The sequence below is a fragment of the Pinus tabuliformis genome, chromosome J (assembly GCF_031772625.1).
Source record: "Pinus tabuliformis cultivar Carrire ecotype Pingquan chromosome J, CPIR1, whole genome shotgun sequence".
Classification (NCBI taxonomy): Eukaryota; Viridiplantae; Streptophyta; class Pinopsida; order Pinales; family Pinaceae; genus Pinus; species Pinus tabuliformis.
The window spans coordinates 333,690,706-333,708,096 of record NC_142295.1 but is presented as its reverse complement, the minus strand read 5'-3'; the positions used below and the strand labels follow the sequence as shown (position 1 = coordinate 333,708,096).

Sequence of the window (17,391 nt, the reverse complement as noted above, 5' to 3'; positions counted from 1 at the left end):
CTACAATCCTTGGGTACAATAGCTTTTAATTTTCAAGAACTTTTCATCAAATTTTCTACGGAAGGAAAGGAAGTTGAATTAAGGGGTATTGCAGGGAAACCAAGAAAGATAATCAGCTCTAATGGTATGACAAAGCTTTTAAAAAAGGAGCAAAGAGGTGTAATTGCACAATTATGTTCGCTAGATGTTTCCACATCGGAATCATCTATTTCTCCAGATCTCCAAAAAGTCCTGGACAATCATTCCAAGGTATTTGAGACTCCCAAAGGTCTCCCACCTATGCGTGATCATGATCATGCTATCCATCTGATTCCAGGAAGTGTTCCTCCAAACATCAGGCCGTACAGATATCCCTATGTCCAAAAAAGTGAAATTGAACGTATGGTTGCAGAAATGCTAGAGGCTGGTATAATTCAACCAAGTCAAAGTTCTTTCTCTGCTCCAGTAGTATTGGTGCACAAGAAGGATGGATCATGGCGCATGTGTCCGGATTATAGGGAGCTCAACAAGCTCACTATTAAAGATAAGTTCCCCATTCCTGTCATTGATGAATTACTGGATGAATTGCATGGATCAATTTACTTCACCAAGTTGGATCTCCATTCGGGATATCATCAAATCAGGATTAAGATTGAAGACATTCCGAAAATGACATTTAGAACTCATGAGGGTCATTATGAATTTTTGGTCATGCCTTTTGGCCTTACCAATGCACCTTCAACATTTCAAGGTTTGATGAATTCAATTTTCAAACCATTCCTTAGAAATTTTGTGTTAGTATTTTTTGATGATATACTAATCTACAGCAAGTCTTGGAAGGATCATGTTGAACATGTTGACAAGGTGCTACAACTATTGGAGGAGAAACAATTATATGCAAAAAGATCCAAATGTTTCTTTGGAGTCCAGGAGGTGGAATATTTGGGTCATATTGTATCTCATGAAGGAGTTAAGGTAGACCCTCGCAAAATTAAAGCCATTAAGGAATGGAAAATCCCCACATCCATAAAGCATCTGCGAGGATTTCTTGGGTTGACAGGGTATTATCGCAAATTTGTTAAGAATTATGGGAGAATAGCAGCACCTCTAACAACATTATTGAAGAAAGATGCATTTTCATGGACTCCGGAAGCAACAAAGGCCTTTGAACATCTTAAAGAGGCAATGTGCTAAGCACCGGTCTTAGCTACACCAGACTTCACAAAAACCTTTATTATGGAATGTGATGCTTCAGGAAATGGAATTGGTGCTGTTCTAATGCAAGATGAAAGACCCATTGCTTTTGAAAGTCGTCCAATCAAGGGAAAGTTTTTAAGCAAAGCTATTTATGAGAAGGAAATGTTGAAAATACTCCATGCACTTAAGAAATGGCGACCCTACCTAATGGGAAGACACTTCAAGGTAAAAACGGATCATGATAGCCTTAAATACTTTTTAGAACAAAGATTGTCCTCTGAAGAGCAACAAAAGTGGGTCACAAAGATGTTGGGTTATGACTTTGAAATCATCTACAAAAAAGGGAAGCAAAATGTGGTGGCAGATGCACTCTCAAGAAAGGATGAGGATGTGGAAGCATTGTTGTGCGCCATTTCTATTATCCAACCAGATTGGATAAACGAAGCAAGGGAGGAATGGAAGAATGATGAAGAAGTGTGGGCACTTATTCGAAAGCTACAACAAGGTTCCAGTACGTCTGATACATTTAGCTGGAAAAACGATTCGTTATGGTACAAAGATCGCTTATACATTTGTAATAATTCCCAGCTAAAAAAAAAGATTCTTATGGAATTGCACACTTCTCCCTTAGGAGGGCACTCAGGATTTTTTAAAACTTACCACAGGGTTAAGAAGGAATTTTTTTGGGATGGCCTTAAATCAGATATTCAAAAGTTTGTGGCGGAATTTTTGGTTTGCCAACAAAATAAAGTTGAAACAATTAAGACACCGGGTCTATTACAACCTTTATCCATTCCAAGCCAACGTTGGGAGGAGGTTTCAATGGATTTTATCACAGGTTTACCCAAGTCTGAGGGAAAAAGTGTAATCATGGTGGTAATTGACAGACTTACCAAGTATGCACACTTTTGTGCATTATCACATCCATTTAAAGCCAGTACAGTTTCTACTGCATTTATGGAAACAATTCAAAAGCTACATGGAAACCCAAAGATTATTGTAAGTGACAGAGATCCCATTTTCACTGGCAATTTTTGGACAGAATTATTTTCTTGTCTTGGTACTCAATTAGCTCATAGCTCATCTTATCATCCTCAATCTGATGGGCAAACTGAGATAGTAAACAAATGTTTGGAAGGATATCTTCATTGCTTTGTATCTGATAAACAGACACAATGGGTCAAATGGTTGCCTCTGGCTGAATGGTGGTATAACACTTCCTTCCATACAGCAACAAAAATGACCCCATTTATGGCACTTTATGGGTATCAACCACCATCCATCACATCATATTTAAGAGAAAATTCTAAGGTTCAGGCAGTGGAACATCACATTGAACATCAACAACAAGTCCTCCAACTCTTAAAGGATAACCTCGTGTTGGCACAAAATAGAATGAAACAACAGGCAGATCAACATCGCAGTGAAAGAAGTTTTGATGTAGGTGATTGGGTATTCCTACGGCTACAACCATACAAGCAAATGTCCCTAAAGCAAGCTAAGAAGGATAATAAATTATCACCAAAGTATTATGGTCTATACAAGGTGTTGCAAAAGATTGGTACTATGGCATACAAATTGGAGCTTCCTGCGGCTTCTCGATTGCACCCAGTTTTCCATGTTTCATGTTTAAAGAAGGTTATAGGCGACAAGCTCCCAGTTCAAACAATATTGCCAGAACTTGACGAGGAAGGAAAAATTATATTGGAACCGGAAGCAGTCACAAAAACAAGAACTCGACAGCTACGAAATCGATCAATTTCAGAGTATCTTATCAAGTGGAAGAACTTATCTGCTGAAGATTCCACATGGGAGGATGAGAATTTTATGCAGAAGTATCCAGAACTACTCAAGCGTTGAGGACAACACTTTTTTGAAGGAGAGGGGCATGTTGGGTCCCTATAATACTAGTGATTACCCCATTACTATTGTAGTTATACCCCTTATTTATATTGTTGTGCCCCTATTACCCCCATGTTGTTATTTCTGTGCCCCATGGAATCCCTCTATTGTTATTTTTGTGGCTTTATATTATTATTGTTAGGTCGGCTGAATTATATTGTGACTCCTTAGACTCCTATATATAGAAAAGAGGTTTTGTCATTTGAATCATCGAAGAATTGTTCATTTATGTAATGTAAAGGAGGTTGCCCCCTCGAAGAGGCTGAATTCTAAGGCATTGATCTATCTTTTCTATATTTTCTTGAGATGGTTTCATAACACTATGACAGTGGGGATCAACAGTTAGAGAGAGCTCTTGTTCAGGCATTACTTGAGGACAAACAATTTTTGGTGGGGAGGACTACAATATCCCCGATTTTGTTTTTTCACTAGAGGGGATTAATAGAGTTTAATGGGGAGGTGCTAAGCATAGCATATCTTTGTAATATGGGCATTGGAGACACTTTTGGTGTATGGGACTTAGGAGAAATGGAAAATTACAGCTCTAGTGGAATGTGGGGGCCACGAAGAAAGGAAATTCGACCCAATGGAGCAATCCGCACTTCGTGGAGGAGAGAGAAAGAGAAAGGGTGCAAACTAGTGGAGAGTGCAGGCCACCAAGGAGGAGAGGGCCAACAATTATAAATAGAGCATGAAGACTCTCATTTGGAAATCTTTGGGCATTTTACAATTCAACACTAGTTCTCTTGAGCTACTTAGCCAAGACAACCCATGTTGTTCAGCACAAGGAATTTTCGAACGGGAATTCCACCCTCACTTCAGAGAACTTCGAGTGTCTCCCTAGTGAGGCAATTTGGGGAGCTCAATTCAGTGCTTCCAATGTACATCATTGCAGGAGTTTACTTGGCAATGCACATTTCTTAGGTGCAGAGGTATTTTTGTGGAGCACATTGTGGGAGTAAGCATGGATTAGAGGCTTCGAGCTTGTGCAGGGAATTTTCTTATTGTTAGACCAGAGTTTGGATAGTGATTTGCCAGGCTGGATTGGAGGCTATTACCTAGGTTGATTTTTCTATGTTTTGGCAGGGGCGCAAAAGCTATTTAACCAAGTGTTGCGCAAGGGTTTAGAGAAGTGGAGTCGGGAAAGATAAGGGTTGAATATAGGAGGTACTTCTCAGTGGAGAATTTAGTTGGAGCTGGGAGAAATTTTTCGTGGTAGATTTGGGCATAATTCAGTAGTATCAAAACTGTGGGGCGTTTTCTGGCCAGAATGGGCAATGCACACTTGTTGGGGGTCACCGGGGGTCGATGGATTTAGCCCAAACCCTTTTTGGGTTTTGCGGGTTTATTGAGAGAAAACTAGAGTTAATTTTACAGAATCTTCTGGGCAATATTTGGGCCATAAACCCACATTCTTATAGCAAGGCATATTGCGGGTTAGCTAAGAAGTTCACATCACTTTGTGGGTTCAGTTTTGGCTTGGAATTGGGCCAAACCATTTATGGGTACGAGGAGTGGAACCTGTGGCTGCTATTTCAGAGCATTCTGGGCATTATTTTGAGCAGAATGTCCATTTCCACTGGTCAGCTAGTAATAAATTTTCTGGCTACTGCACATTATCAATTTGGAGCCATTTCAGCAGTTGGATCAGCGAGATTTCACCTGGGGTTTTCTTAGCTAGCATATTAAGCCCAGGTTCTACCATTCCTTGCAATTTATGTACTCTGATTTCTATATTAATAAAATGTCTTGATTGTTTGTCTTAGTTTCTTGTGTATTTTGATGTGCATGCTTGGAATTTGTTTATCGTTTTTTCTTCCTTTTTCATGTCTCTGTTGTATGCTATAAATTTCAATTTGGGATATTACATAATAGAACACAATTCTGGATTGTGATTCCCCCTAGAGGGCTTACCCTTGTAAAAGTGTATTTTTAGCATCTATCTAAAGGAGAGGAGAAGGTTTGGGCTTTGATCCCCCCTTCTACGTGACTATTTGTCCCTTAATGGATTGATATCTTGGTCTTGTTATGGAAGAAATATACCTACAAAATAACCCTGTAAAAGCACAATAATAGAGGAAATAACTAAGAAAGAAGATCATATGAAAATCAACTCAACATATAAAATGTTTTTTGCAAAATGGTTTATTTATTGAATGGCATCAAATGATCTCAGAGTCAACAACAATTACTAGAAGAGAGGTTATCCCTTTATAAAACTTTTCCTAATGGTTATATAACAACTAATTCGGCTCTTCCTCTATTAATTATTATTAGCATTTTTAACTAGTCATCCACATGTTTGAGACTTAGGAACTTTTAATTAAAATATTACATTACAATTCATGAATTTTCCCACTAAGGGGTCGAATTGACTCAAATATTCCTTTGGAGGTCCAATGCCCCCTTTGCTTATGCCCTAAAAGTTGAATAATTGTCCAAGATGCTCCAATGTTCCACTTGATTTCCCAAAATAGCTAGTTGAAGGCTCCAATGACTAGTTGACTTGACTTATAACGGCTAGTAAACTTGACCTTGCTAACTTTTTGCTTAATCTCCTATGCCTTGATGAATTTTCCAATTCTACTCCCTGGGTTTGTTGTAACTTGGCCTGATTTCATTTGGATCTTTCTTTGTTTGAAAAAATTATGCCCATCATTGCCACATCATCACTTCTTGCCATGTCATTATGCCCTATGCTAGATCTCTAACACCCTTGGGAATTTGTAGATACTGATACATGGATTTTGTTCCTCTTGTTTTGTACACCAATTTTGACATATTGCACTTAATTCTATCAAGATTTTCTCTTGCTATGTCACATGGAAACTTGCCTTTCCATGTCATCACACCCAAGTGGATGATCTCTAATGCCCTTAAGGATTTGAAAAATCGAAAACATGGGTTTTGTTTCTCTCATTGAGTAAACCACTTTTCACATAATGCATGTGAAAATTTATCTAATGCTCCCCTTATTCTTCCCTTGGAAAATTTGTAACACCTATTGACCAGTTTTGATCAACCATAACTTGAACATGCCTTCTTTGATTAAACAAATTTCATGTGGCATGTCATCCTCTCAACAAACTAAACAATCTAAGACCGTGTTGACTTTTTCACTTTTGGGATAATTTTGCATTGGGTGGGAAAATTCCAATACGGAATCCTATTGGAACCATATTGCAGCAACTGGAAATTATTCTCCTAATTGTTAATTTAATTTAACAATTTATTTATTGTTTGCTACATCAAATACTGAATATATTACACTGCAATCTACAGAAATAAAACTGTGGAAAAATAAACACTCGAATAAATGCTAGAATATATACATAACATAACACAATTATTTTCGGACAAAAGTCCCCGGAAAAACCCAACTTGGGAAAACCGGTGCAGCAACTGACGGTTTTATTATTAAGCAACAATGAAATAATCTGAGTACAATTTGGATGCCGAATATTGGCAATCCTGCAGAGAAAACACTGGCAAAAATCTAGTGAGGAATTATTCTCACCCCACAGGCAAATTCGGGCTCTGACCATAGCTCCAAGTGAGTTGTCCAAACTGCCTTTGCGCCACCCTAGCATAGACCCTTTTGCACTCAGTCTGAATCAGCATCACCTCAAGTCATCTAGTTTGTTGTTGTCTAGGAAAATATCCCTCCTAGCCTCTAGAACCTCTGTCCATCTTCTGGCACTGGAACTCGTCTTTCCCCAACAAAATCGAAACTGCCTCTAGAGGCTACTGCGTTGCCCCAGCGTCAACCTCTTTGTGGCTCTTCTGCCTCTCTACAAATGCACTCATCGGATCTGGAATTCTTCCTCCAGCTTCATTGTCTATACCCCTCTCTCCTTCGATCTCTGACTCTCTTTCCAGCAACTGACTGCTGCTACTCTGGAAATCGATCTGCCATGAAATTCAACTTCTCAAGTGTATTCTCCATCACCATGTCGACCTCCTCTTATAATCCTCTATTGGAGCACCAATGGCCAAGATTAGAACTTAATCAATGGCTAGGATCATCTCTGGATCAATCTGTGTGAGTTTCTAGTTGATTCTCCCTTTATTTCAATTAATACTGATTAATTAAGCATATTCCCTAGGTTTAGACTTAGGAAACTTTTAAAAACTGGTTAAGAATCTAATTAAGTCATTTCTAGGTGGAATTTCCAGAAACAATTTCTGGGTTTTGGAGATTTCAAGTATTCTAGCCTCCACAAAATATCGTGGCTAGAACACATCTGATGCTACAAAAACTAACACTCCCTCTTAGCGAGAAATGTGTTGTGCTACTGCACCCCCTATAGCAACACCCTGTCTCTGCATCATCTCTTGTCATGCTGCGGATGTCTGGCCGTACTGCCCACCAACCACTGCGCAACTCTGATATACGTTGCATCTGTGCTACTGCTGACTCTGCTGAACTGCTATGAACACTACATCTGCACTGCAACTCCCTCTCATCTGTTGCTGCTGCAACTGCAACATCTGCAACGAAAAAGCATCCAAAATACTGAACCAACTGTGATCAGTATAATGCATCTGTCACTCGAGTCTCTGATTGCTGCTAGTATTTGCACTGTCACTGAAGAATCTGCTTTGTCGTTGAATCTGCACTGCTGCCAACTCTGCACTGCGCTCCCCAGCATCTGACCGCTACAAGTCTCTACAACTATCACTCTGGCATCTGACTGCATCAACTATCACTGATCCATCATGCTACTGAAAACAGTGTGCCCCTGTAGCAAGGTATTGATCCATGAGGTGGACTTATCTATTGATTTGGGGTAGCATCGAATGTGCTCTAGCCACGAAAATTGGTGGAGAGGCTATAGAGCATGAGATCTCCAAGACCCAGAAATAGTTTGGGCAGAATCTAACTAGTTTGGGAGATATTAAAATAATTAATATTTTTAATGGAGTTCCTAAGTCTAAACTTAGGAAAAATAAAATATTAATGCGAATTAAAATAAAACTGAGTTAGAATGGTCCAAAAGACATGGATCAAGCCAAATCTAATATTAGCCATTGATTAGAGATTTAATCTCAGCCATTGATGGACCAACGAGAAAAGTATAGGAGGAGGCTTGAGGGTCGTTTGGAGAACACACCGAGAGAGATCAGGAACTCAATTTTCTGGGGTAGGGTTTGCTAAGGAAATTGAGTGAAGTGATCTGATTTGCAGCTGAGGAGCAGTGAATACATAGCAGAGAGACAAAGTTAGTACCGGAAGGATCAGCGCAGAAGCCGGGAGAGGTTGACGCAAAGCCAACTAGAGGCCACGCAAAGGCAGCCAAGAGCTGCGCAAAGCCACTGAGGGCCAACGTGTGAGACGTAGAGGCTCTAGAGGCTGACGTAGAGCCCACAGAGGCTGACATTGGGCCAGATAGGCTGACGCTGGGTTGACGCTGAGCCAGAGAGGCTGACGCAGGCCTTAGGATCAGCACTGGGAGATTTTCATGGGACAGATTGGAGCTGGAGAGCTGGACAGGGTGACGTAGTCCTTATCAAGGTGACGCGGAGCAGCAGAAGCTGTACTGTTGCTGTGGGATTGTTCATCTAGTAATTTAGCCAGAATATCTGTCTCTAACTGAGAGGTACTACTGCGGCGGCATTCTCTGTTGGGTGAGCCATTTCTGGCACCTAGGTTGTATTCTGAAACTGCATAATAATAAAACCCTCTGAATAGCTGCACCAGTTTTCCCGCATTGGGTTTTTCCGGGGACATTAGTCCAAAAAAATAGTGTCACTTGTGTGCTTGTTTCTTTTAGTTGATGATCTGTATGTGTTGATACTATACTTGTATTTATTTTCAATATTTACATGATAAATAACTTGTTAAGTAACTGAACAAATAGGAAGAAATAAATCAAATAGTACATGAAAAATTTCTAACAAATAGACTTAGAAACTCCAACATGGTATCAGAGCGAAGTTGCAGATCACAAGATAACTAAAGGCATCAGCCGAGCACAGCAGCAGTAGCAGAAACCACTGTCCTAAGTGACAGAGTTGTTCCTAGCAAAAAGCAACAAGGAAGGGGTGACGCAGAGAGCCTGCATCATCAATTCGAGCCAGGAGGAGGATCTACGCTGAGGTAGAGACGAGCAGACCTGACCTATGCAGGGCCCGGTCATCTTTCTCAGTCAGGAAGGATCGATGCTGTGGCTAGGAGGTGCAGATTGTGCTGGTATCGGGACTGTGCAAAGCCTAGAGGCTTTAACCTTAAGATTGTTGGGGCATAGGATGCTGTGGGTAAGTTGCGGAGCGAAGCTGGTGGGGTACTGTGGTTAGAACAGTGCCTAATAGGGCAAGACCAAGGAGGAGGGAGTTGCTGCCGAAGATTTCTAGCCAGGAAATCCGGATCAGTGGTGCAGCTGCACAAACGATCAGAGTGGGGCATCTCGACATTGGCAGAGGGATATCCAAAAGAGAAATTGAGGCTTAGAGGGAGTCAAACCAAGAACTTCCAGACCGGAAGTTAAGAGACTCCGCAGGATTCGATCAGAGGACTTCTAGGAGGGAAGTAGAGAGACTCGAAAGAGTTGAAAGAGAAGCAACGAAATGGCAGTGAATGGGCTAAGAGATCAGGATAGACTGGATGGAGCTTCAAACTTCGTAGTCTAGAAGGCTAGGATCTTGTCCATTCTAGATAGGTATCGCATTAAACACTTCGCCTTGAAAACGATAGCGATCCCAGTTGGCCCGGCTGAAAATGAGAAGTACGAGGAGGCAATGCCTAGGGCTAAGTGCATCATTCTTGACGGGGTCAAGGATCATGTGATACCACATATTGCTGAGAAGGGCACAGCAAATGAGATGTGGGATGCCCTAAAGAAGTTGTATCAGCATATTTCCGTGTAGAGGAAGAAGCTTATAGAAAATCAATTGCGATCAAACTAGATGCAGAGGAGCGAGCAGATAAATATCTTCCTTGGGCGATTGATGGAGATCCGGGACCCGCTGACTTCCATAGGGGCCACGCCGGATGAGGAGATGTTGGTGAGGACTGCATTGAACACAGTCTCAGAGGACTGGGAGGTATTTGTCCAGAGCTTACTAGGCAGGTCGAACCTTCCAAATTGGGAGGAACTGTGGGTGGCTCTTCATCAAGAAGAGATCGGACGGCTAACCAAGGCAGGGAGTAGCGGTAAGGGGGTTAGAATCAAGAAAGAGGAAGAGGAGGATGTTGCTCTAGCATCTGCGGGAAAGCAGGAGAAACGGAAGAAGAAGGACCTCTCCAAGGTCAAATGCTTCCACTATGGGGAACTGGGTCACTATGTGAAGCAGTGTCCGAGGAAGAAGAGCAAGGGAGAGGCTTCTGAAACCAAGGCAGCACTAGCGAGGGTGGAGAAAGAAGTGGAGACAGATGACAATTGTGACATGAGTGCTCATGCGCCACTTGAGAAGAAGTGGGGAGACATCGAGCTGTAGTCAGACAAACTACAGGCAATGAGGGGCAGGATCCTTGAGGTACCCAACCTCTTGGATTATACCTGGCTACGGGAGCCCAGAAGAGGAGTAGCAAGACTGGCGGATGTCGGTAGAGACGGATGCGAATGGAGCGACAGAGAATGGTACAGTGCAAGAGTCCCAAGACAACATGAGGAAGCCGTGCGAGATGCATGGAGTTGTTGCAGCAGCGCAGAGGTCAGAGAGGGAGCACTTGTCAGCGACAGAGGGAGCTTTGACGTTGGGAGTGTCTCTAGCCTGACAGAGATGTCAGAGTTGGGAGGATCAATTACATTTTAGTAACTGAGTTGCAGTGCAGCAGTTAGCAGTGGCAGTGCTATGGGCAGCACGATGCAGTATGATGAGAGGGGATGCAGTGCAGATGCAGCAGTGGCAGTGGCAGGGCCATGGGGAGCAACACGGATGCAGAGAGCGCTGTCGTACGGATGTAGCAGTGGCAGTGGCAGGGCCATGGGTAGCAGTACATGATGCAGCAGTGTCATTGTTTTAAAAAACGGTCGTTTCGATACCGAAACGGCCGAGTTGATCCGAGTCGATACCCTCAGCCATGACTCGGCCTTTGAAACGGTACGTTTGGCCGAGTCAGCCATGACTCGGTCGAGTCATTCAATGACTCGGCCGAGTCATGGCTGACTTGGCCAACTCGGCCGTTTCTGTTATGACTCGGCCGAGTCACAAAAAGCCGGCCCAGAACACGTTAAACAGCAATTTAATATTTTTTTAATGGATTTTTAAGGTGATTTCTGATTGGTTTGGACTCCAAGGTGTTATATGAATTTGATAAATGTCATTTGGGGTCCATTCCCCCTACCAAACCCTATTTAACACACTCAAATGCTCTCTACTATTGATATGCTATTCAAATTTCATGGTAATGTTAAATTCTTAAAGTAAAAGTGACATTCTCCTTAATCTTCATTTTCATCCTTTTACTTAAATTTTTAACATTACCATGAAATGACTCAGGATGTTTGAGAGTGGTTTCGGCCTCATTGGATTTCATATGGAGAAAGTAGAATTTTATATTTCATTCGAAATCCAGCAGACTTATCAGTTTTTCAGGATTTCAGGATTGGAGGATTGCAATGTTTCCATTGAATTTTGTCATGTATTAGGGTATGGAACTCTTATTTAATCAAGAGCACCAATCCCTCTATGTACCTTGATGTTAGTGACATTGGTTGTCGAACTCCTCTGGGATTCGCTCCCAAACCAGGAGCTTCTGAAAATGTCGCTCCCGCTCCCATTTTCGCTCCTGCTCCCAAGTAACACAAAGAAGAGAAACCGTTTGGATAAAAAACGGTTAAATGATCTAGTTTATGTCCAATACAACCTCCGGCTCAGACGAAACCATTTGTTGAACAAAAGACCTGATTCAGATCCCATTGTGTTGGAAGACATTGATCCAACATGAGATTGGGTAGTGGAGAGTCGTCCAGCAGAGTTTGATCATGATTTAAATTTAGATATCAAGACATCAATTGAACTTGAACATGTTGTTCAGTTGAATGCAGATCCCAATCCACCATCCTCAGTGTCACAGCCAGCAAGGACTCCAGTTGTAGGTGTGTTTGGAAACATGAATGAAAATCTCTAAAATTATGTTTAAAATCTTTAAAATTATGTTTTTTTATAAAAAAAAATAAAATATTTAATGTATTTTTTACAACGACTGAGTCATTGAAATCGAGCCGGCCGAGTCATTACCGTTTCGGAGTCGGAGTCGGAGTCTTAAAACATTGAGCAGTGTAGAGGATGTTGGGCCGAGGAGGCCTAGCATCAGCACAGGTACCGATGCTGGATGATCAGAGTGATACTCAATGAGGAGTATTACTAGAGCACAGTCCTCGCTAAGAGGGAGTGTTGATTTGGGGTAGCAACGGATGTGATCTAACCACAAAAATTGGTGGAGAGGCTATAGCACATGAGATCTCCAAGACCTAGAAATGGTTTGGGCAGAATCTAACTAGTTTGGGAGATATTAAAATAATTAATATTTTTAATGGAGTTCCTAAGTCTAAACTTAAGAAAAATAAAATATTAATGTGAACTAATATAAAACTGAGTTAGAATGGTCCAAAAGACATGGATCAAGCCAAATCTAATCTTAGTTGTTGATAAGAGATTTAATCTCGGCTGTTGATGGACCAACGAGAAAAGTATAAGAGGAGGCTTGAGGGTCAGTTGGAGAACACACTGAGAGAGATCAAGAACTCAATTTTCTGGGGCAGGGTTTGCTGTGGAAATTTAGTGAAGTGATCTGAGTTGCAGCTGAGGGGCAGTGAATACATAGCAAAGAGGCAAAGTTAGTACCGGGAGGATCAACGCAAAAGCCGGGAGAGGTTGATGCAGAGCCAGCTAGAGGCCACGCAGAGCCAGCTAGAGGCCACGCAGAGGCAGCCAGGAGCTGTGCAGAGCTAGTGAGGGCTAGTGTGTGAGACGCAGAGGCTCCAGAGGCTGACGCAGAGCCTCGAGAGGTTGACATTGGGCCAAATAGGCTGACGCTGAGCCAGAGAGGCTGACGCAGGCCTAAGGATCAGCGCTAGGAGATTTTCGTGGGACGAATTGGAGTTGGAGAGCTGGATAGGGTGACACAGTCCCTATCAGGGTGACACAGAGCAGCAGAAGTTGTATTGTTGTTGTGAGATCGTTCATCTGGTAATTTAGCCGGAATATCTGTCTCTGACTAAGAGGTACTACTGCCGAGGGCATTCACTGTTGGGTGAGCCATTTCTGGCACCCAAGTTGTATTCTAAAACTGCATAATAATAAAACCCTTTGAATAGCTGCACCGATTTTCCGCATTGGCTTTTTCCGTGGACATTAGTCCAAAAACAATGGTGTCACTTGTGTGCTTGTTTCTTTCAGTTGATGATCTATATGTGTTGATATTGTAGTTGTATTTATTTTCAGTATTTACATGATAAATAACCTGTTAAGTAACTGAACAAGTAGGAAGAAATAAATCAGATAATACATGAAGAATTTCTAACAGATAGACTTAAAAATTCCAACATCCTCAAGGATCCTGCCCATCTATAGCGCTCTGGAGCTATAGCTCCAAATCACCCCACCTCACTCCTGGAGGTATGTCAGCAATCATAGCGCAATCTTCCTCCAACTTGGAGGATAGCCTATCGATCTCAGCATGTGCTACAACCTGGTCTTGCTTCTCCTCTTTTTCCTTCTTTTTGAGAGGACATTAGGTACTGTAATGACCGAGTTCACCACACCTAAAGCACTTGATCTTCGACAGGTCCTTCTTCCACTACCCCTGTTGTCCTTGACTGGGACCCTTTGATGCGAGGGCCACATTATCCTCCTCCTTCAACTACTTATGTCCATTGTTGCTGCCATTGATGGAGCTCTTTAGAAGCGCTTGCGTCAATTCCTCCTGCCACAAGTCAACCCACATCCTGTCCCAATCTGGTAAGCTTGTCTCTGCCCAATATGCTTTGGACAAAGAGTTGCCATTCCTCGGAGACACTGTTGAGTGCCAATCTCAGAAGCTTTGTGGGTTGAGGCCCTGCCCCAACAACTGACAACTGGTCTCGAACCTCCTAAATCCTGGTGAGGAAGGGATCTATGCCTTCTCCTTCTACATCCTGATGCATCTCAGCTTCCCCTCTAAGTACATCTTTTGCTGCTCGAAAGTGCCCTGATATAGCGTGGCGAGAGCATCCCACATCTCTTTGGCAGTATCCTTGCCAGCTATGTGTGAGACTATATGGTCCCAGACTCCATCCAAGATCAACCGCTTCACCTTTGCCATTTCTTTCCTATATTCCTTCACCTGATCTGCATCCTGGGGAACTGCCACAACACTGTCTATATAGAGCTTCAGGTCATATTCATCCAACACGAAGGACATCCTGGCCTTCCAGATGACATAGTTGGAGGAGTCATCCAACCTATCCTAATCTCTTAGCCTAGTTGTGGCCATCTCAACAAAATGTCGAAAATATCCTCTTTCCTTCTGCTCAGTTACTGCTCTACTATTCGTACTCCTTTCTGGAGTGAGAAGATCTGCTCACAACGACTGCTGATTTGTAAGGAAAAATTGAACTTCTTGAGACTAGAACTTCTTTGAGGAAACTTTTTCCTCTGTGTGTGCTCTTCTTACTTCCACTCGACACTGACTTTGATCTAGCGAACTGTTGCAAAAACCACTGCATCCAGCTAGAGATCTTGTCAACAAAAAATCTGAGCTGCTCCCTCTGCCTCTGGAATCACTCGATCTAGAAAGATCGAATTTTTCTACCCCACTCAGAAAAATCTAGCCTCCACAAGTAATTCAGCCTCTTGGCAAAATGACTGTGCTATCCTTAGGAATTTTGGCCTGCTACCCACAATAAGCAGCGAAATTCCTTCTCTCTTCGCTTCTAAGCTCTCCGGCTGATCAATTGTGCTCTGATACCATGTGAAAATTTCAATACTAAATCCTATTAGAACCTTATTGTAGCAACTAGAAATTATTCTCCTAATTGTTAATTTAATTTAACAATTTATTTATTGTTTGCTACAACAAATACTAAATAAATCACACTGCCATCTACATAAATAAAACTGTGGAAGAATAAACATTGGAAGAAATTCTAGCACACGCATAAAATAAAACAATTATTTTTGGACAAAAGTCCCTGGAAAACCCCAACTTGGGAAAATTGGTGCAACAACTATGGGTTTTATTATTAAGCAGCAATGAAACAATCTGAGTACAATCTGGATGTCGAATACTGGCAATCCTGCAGAGAAAATACTGGCAAAAATCTAGTGAGGAATTTTCCTCACCCCACAGGAAAATTCGGGCTTTGACCACAGCTCCAAGTGAGCCGTCCAAACTGCCTCTGTGCAGCTACTTCGCCACCCTAGCGCAGTCCCTTTTGCACCTAGTTTGAATCAGCCTCTCCTTAAGCCATCTAGTCTGTTGTTGTCTGGGAAAATGTCTCTCCTAGCCTTTAAAATCTCTGCCCTAGCTTCTGGCACTGAAACTCGTCTTTCCCCATCAGAATTGAAACTACCTCTAGAGGTTACTACGTTGTACCAGTGTCAGCCTCTCTGTGGCTCTTCTGCCTCTCTACAAATGCACTCACCGGATCTGGTATTCTTCCTTCGGCTTCACTGTCTCTGCCCCTCTCACTACCTTGATCTTTGACTGTCTTTTCGGCAACTAAATGGTGCTACTCTGGAAATCAATCTGCCAAGAAATCGAACCTCTTAAGTGTATTCTCCATTACCACATCAACCTCCTCTTATAATCCTCTATTGGAGCACCAATGACCCAGATTAGAACTTAATCAATTGCTAGTATCATCTCTGGATCGATCCATGTGAGTTTCAAGATGATTCTCACATTATCTCAATTAACATTGATTAATTAACCATATTCCATAGGTTTAGATTTAGTAAATATTTAAAAACTGGTTAATAATCTAATTAAGTCATTTCTAGGCAGAATTTTCAGAAACGATTTCTGGGTTTTGGAGATTTCATGTATTCTAGCCTCGCCACAAAATTTCATGGCCAGAACACATCCAATGCTACAAAAACTAACATTGGGAAACGTGAATTGTCTTGGTAAGCGTGAAATGCAAACTGCGAGACTACCATATGTGAAAACATCTTAGGGATACTACACCAAAACCAAGGCCACCTACAAACTATATAGACTTACCTAGACATAGGTTGGACTGATCCATACACTGGTGATTACCCCTACAAAATCAGGCTCCCATAAAACCATGAGTTCTCAAGTAAACCCATCAAAGGTCCTCCAATCCTATCCAGGATGAAAGGAACCTGAGACAAGCTGAAAGGGATAGGACATGATTCGACCAAAACAACAAGGCACAAACAATGAGACACAAGGTCTAGGATACTTCACACAAGATCTCACATGGTTGTTACATGGCTTTTGACTTGAGACCTTGGGTTTACAATGGTGTGAAAAAATGTTGCAATAGAATATACTACCTATGCTGAAGGATGGGTAACAAGACCTTACCCTATGTGTGTCCTTCGCACCAAGTTGCACAGACCTTTGCAACCCTGCAAATTCGATCCGTAACAGGGATCTACTATCAACTTTGATGCATGAACAAGAGACAAGGATGGGGTTAGGGAAAAAATAATTACTACCACTTGTTAAATTATCAATTTGAAAATGGAGGTGAATTTGGGAAATTGTATTGAATTCTGTCTAGAACTCATTACTGGATCTTGTCAATGGAAACCAACAAGGAAGGTCAAAGGTTGAATATCCCATGTAAATGGCATGACTATATTCACTCCTTTGGGTTACAATCTTTATCTTATGGTATACGGAAATAATTTTATAATTAAAAGAAAGATGGATATGAAAACATATATATAAGAATGAAAATGAGAGAAATAAAAACTTAAAAATTTGTTTATCTCATTAATACAAGCCCAATCTCAATGAAAAGCTATCCCCAACTTGGCGAGTGCAATATCCATTATAAATGCAACTACATGGAAATAAAACAGATAACCTTTTTAGAAAAAGCAACTTGCAGTACTTAAAAGGGAAACCACTAGAATAACTCACATCCTTTATTGCAGGGAAAGGTCCGTTGGAGGCAACCTAATCCTGTCCCAGAAAAGCTGCAATCACAAAGTTGCTCATAATGACCAATTATAATATAGCCTAAAAACCATTACTTAATATTCTTAAATATATAATTCAGATAAAAATTCAGGTACCCTGCTTTCAGACTCATGCCCAGTTGGATGCATCCTGAATAAATATTATATTGATGATTTTGTATATCCTATCAAATTCTAGAACTATTTTTAACAAATCAATAACATAAGATT

General features: G+C 41.5%; 1 protein-coding gene across 1 annotated transcript in view; it reads right to left on the bottom strand.

Annotated features, from left to right (window-relative positions):
- LOC149227101 (putative LRR receptor-like serine/threonine-protein kinase At1g56140) overlaps window positions 1-17,391 on the bottom strand; it is a 197,468-nt gene that overhangs the window by 89,328 nt on the left and 90,749 nt on the right. Inside the window, exon 8 of the mRNA XM_089380406.1 lies at window positions 17,123-17,178. Coding sequence (XP_089236532.1) covers window positions 17,123-17,178 — 56 coding nt within the window. The remainder of the gene's footprint in view (window positions 1-17,122; window positions 17,179-17,391) is intronic.